At 38.6% G+C, this 2,500-nt stretch overlaps 1 protein-coding gene across 1 annotated transcript in view; it reads right to left on the reverse strand.

Moving 5' to 3' along the window:
* LOC137981776 (adrenocorticotropic hormone receptor-like) overlaps positions 1-783 on the reverse strand; it is a 3,341-nt gene extending 2,558 nt beyond the window's left edge. Inside the window, exon 1 of the mRNA XM_068828827.1 lies at positions 331-783. Coding sequence (XP_068684928.1) covers positions 331-730 — 400 coding nt within the window. The 5' untranslated portion in view covers positions 731-783. The remainder of the gene's footprint in view (positions 1-330) is intronic.
* Between the last annotated feature and the right edge of the window lie 1,717 nt (positions 784-2,500).

Genomic DNA, 2,500 nt, shown 5'->3' on the forward strand with positions numbered 1-2,500 from the left:
GCTGCAGCGATAAACAACAAGAGCAGATCTCAAAGGTCACTGTCACAAGACCAGCTGCGCAAGATGTCAAAGACTTGTCAAGTTCTGATGACTGACCGTGACGGATATGACATTGACGCCAAGGAGTCCATGGGACCGTTTTGAATCAGTTATTGTCGGAAAAACCTCAGGAAAACGAAATTTCCAAGGCCAAAAACAAATAGTTCACGAATCACGCATACCTCATGAGATAATTCACGCGTCACATGCTTTCAGGTATTCACGAATCACGTTTCTTTTTAAGTAACTTTCACGCGTCACGTACAAATTTGAGCCCTTATCACGTGTCACGCATAAACCCTTTGCCACCCTCTTCAATGGATATCCCGGTCATTGTAAGAACTGACGTACCCGCAGTTATACAGCCAAGAGATTCTGTCAGTATCCTGGTAGTACAGTACATACTTAAGCAGTTGTTAAGCTCGCCTATCTTGTGGATCACAAAACTTGGTTGCGCGATTAAACCTACGGTCAAATCACTGAGCGCTAGGCAGGACAGCAGCTCCCGCGTTTTCCAAACCACAAGGATCACCACGGCGTTTCCAGTGATAGCAGTGATGGATGAAATACCGTTGAGAATCGATGTTAGTATGTACGCAGTAAAAAGATACTCTGTAAACTGAGTATTTGTTTCCAAGGTGGAACACTGAAAATTGATCGCGCTACTATTTAGAACGTTGCTGTTCGACATTGTAATTAAAACGACCAAATTTGTTTGCTCTCCACACTTTTATTTCAACATTAGTAACCTCTCTAATACCAGAGGTAAACCGGATATTTAAAGGAAAAAAAAACAGGTGTTCTCGCTAATAACATATTTAGGTTTATAACCCGCGATCTCAAGCAATATGACTTCGCACAACCGATTACCAAAATATAATGAAAGTGATAGTGGCTTTTGAGTGAAAGTAGTGTTGTTTGAACGAAGATTTAATCTGACTTTCATATTTTTTACTTAAAAGCGCGAAATTGACCAAAACAAATGAAACTTCTTGTATTGTTTTATCTATTTTTTAATCTGAAGTCTAAATCGGTTATCCGTTTACTTGAATGCTTTTTTCTTTGCTGTGGACGTTATGTTTCACTGACATTTGATATCGTGCATCGATCTCCCGCCATGTGAAACTGGCGCTTGAAAGGTTTGTGTGTCTCGATCTCCGTTTTTAATTAAAGACAACTTATTTGGTACGAGTAGCTTTTAATTATTTTACCCATCTTTCATCTTTGTGCTATATCTTTAATTTTCATGATAAAAAGCCGCCATTTCTGGGGCGTTTGACGAAGTGTATACATGTATCAGTGCATGTAACGCAGTATCTCTAATTCTAGAGTTGGGGCTTATTATTTTTATTTAATTTGAGCCTACCACAGTTGTGTGGTATACACCTTATTCCAAAATGGCCACCATGTTGAAATTCTTTTGTTTGCTTGCAAATTAGCCCTTGTTGTGTGGAAATTAGCCCTTGTTTATGTGCCTCATGGCCCTGGCGCTCAACAAGTGGACCAAGCGCATGCCCTAAAATTTTGGCTAATGCCAGCCTAAACTTTCTTATAAAATAAAAATGTATCGCACATGTTTTTGTGTATAACAAGGATTTCCGTATATTTTCAAAAGATATTACGCGATAGGAGAAATAAGCTGGTGTCTTTTATCATATGCAAACAATGTTCCACTTTTCACCAAAAAGGGCACTTAATGTTGCGTTGGTAAAGTGCTTGTAATATCACATAGCCATTTGTTTTCCTGGTAAATTCATTCTTTTATTGTATTATTAGTATTATGATTTTACATTTTCACGAAAATTAATCTGCATCGATTTCATAGTTGGAAGAACTCATGTCGTGTTTTAAGGTTTTTATTGCCGCTTCAAGCATGGTTCGTAAAAAGACTTTTTACGATCGATGCTTCACCTTGAAAACGGGCATGAGGCAAGCATAAACACAAGCTCAAAGATCAAAAATTTTCCTTTTCCTTGTGCTTGCGCATATGCTTGCGTTCGCTTGCGTTGTGTGGAAAACGGGACGTAACGCAAGCTGAACGCAAGATGTCATGTTCGTCCAACGAAGAAGAACCCGTTCCAAATTCCACTCGCAGCCGAAGCGTTTAAGTTTTCAGTTGACACGAATCTCTTGTGCTTGTATTCATCCTTGAGCTTGTTCTTGCGTCGTTAGTGAAAACCAGGCTCTACACTTTTTGTTTGACTTCCTCCTCAACCCCCATTTGTTGAAAATTTTAAGCAGTTTTTCTGCTGCTAATTCACGAAAAAAAAAAAAAGAAGAAGAAAATCCCACACTATCCTTCTCGAAAATTGCAACCACGCTACTTTGGCAGCTGTGCACCTAATTTTAACAATAGCTTTATGTGACTGCTTAAATTGCTGTAGCATCTAAGCTGTGAAACAATGTAAAAAATATATAAATAAACACTGAACTTGTATATGTAGAAGAGCCGGTTTTACCT

The sequence above is a fragment of the Montipora foliosa genome, chromosome 13, assembly GCF_036669935.1.
Source record: "Montipora foliosa isolate CH-2021 chromosome 13, ASM3666993v2, whole genome shotgun sequence".
Lineage (NCBI taxonomy): Eukaryota > Metazoa > Cnidaria > Anthozoa > Scleractinia > Acroporidae > Montipora > Montipora foliosa.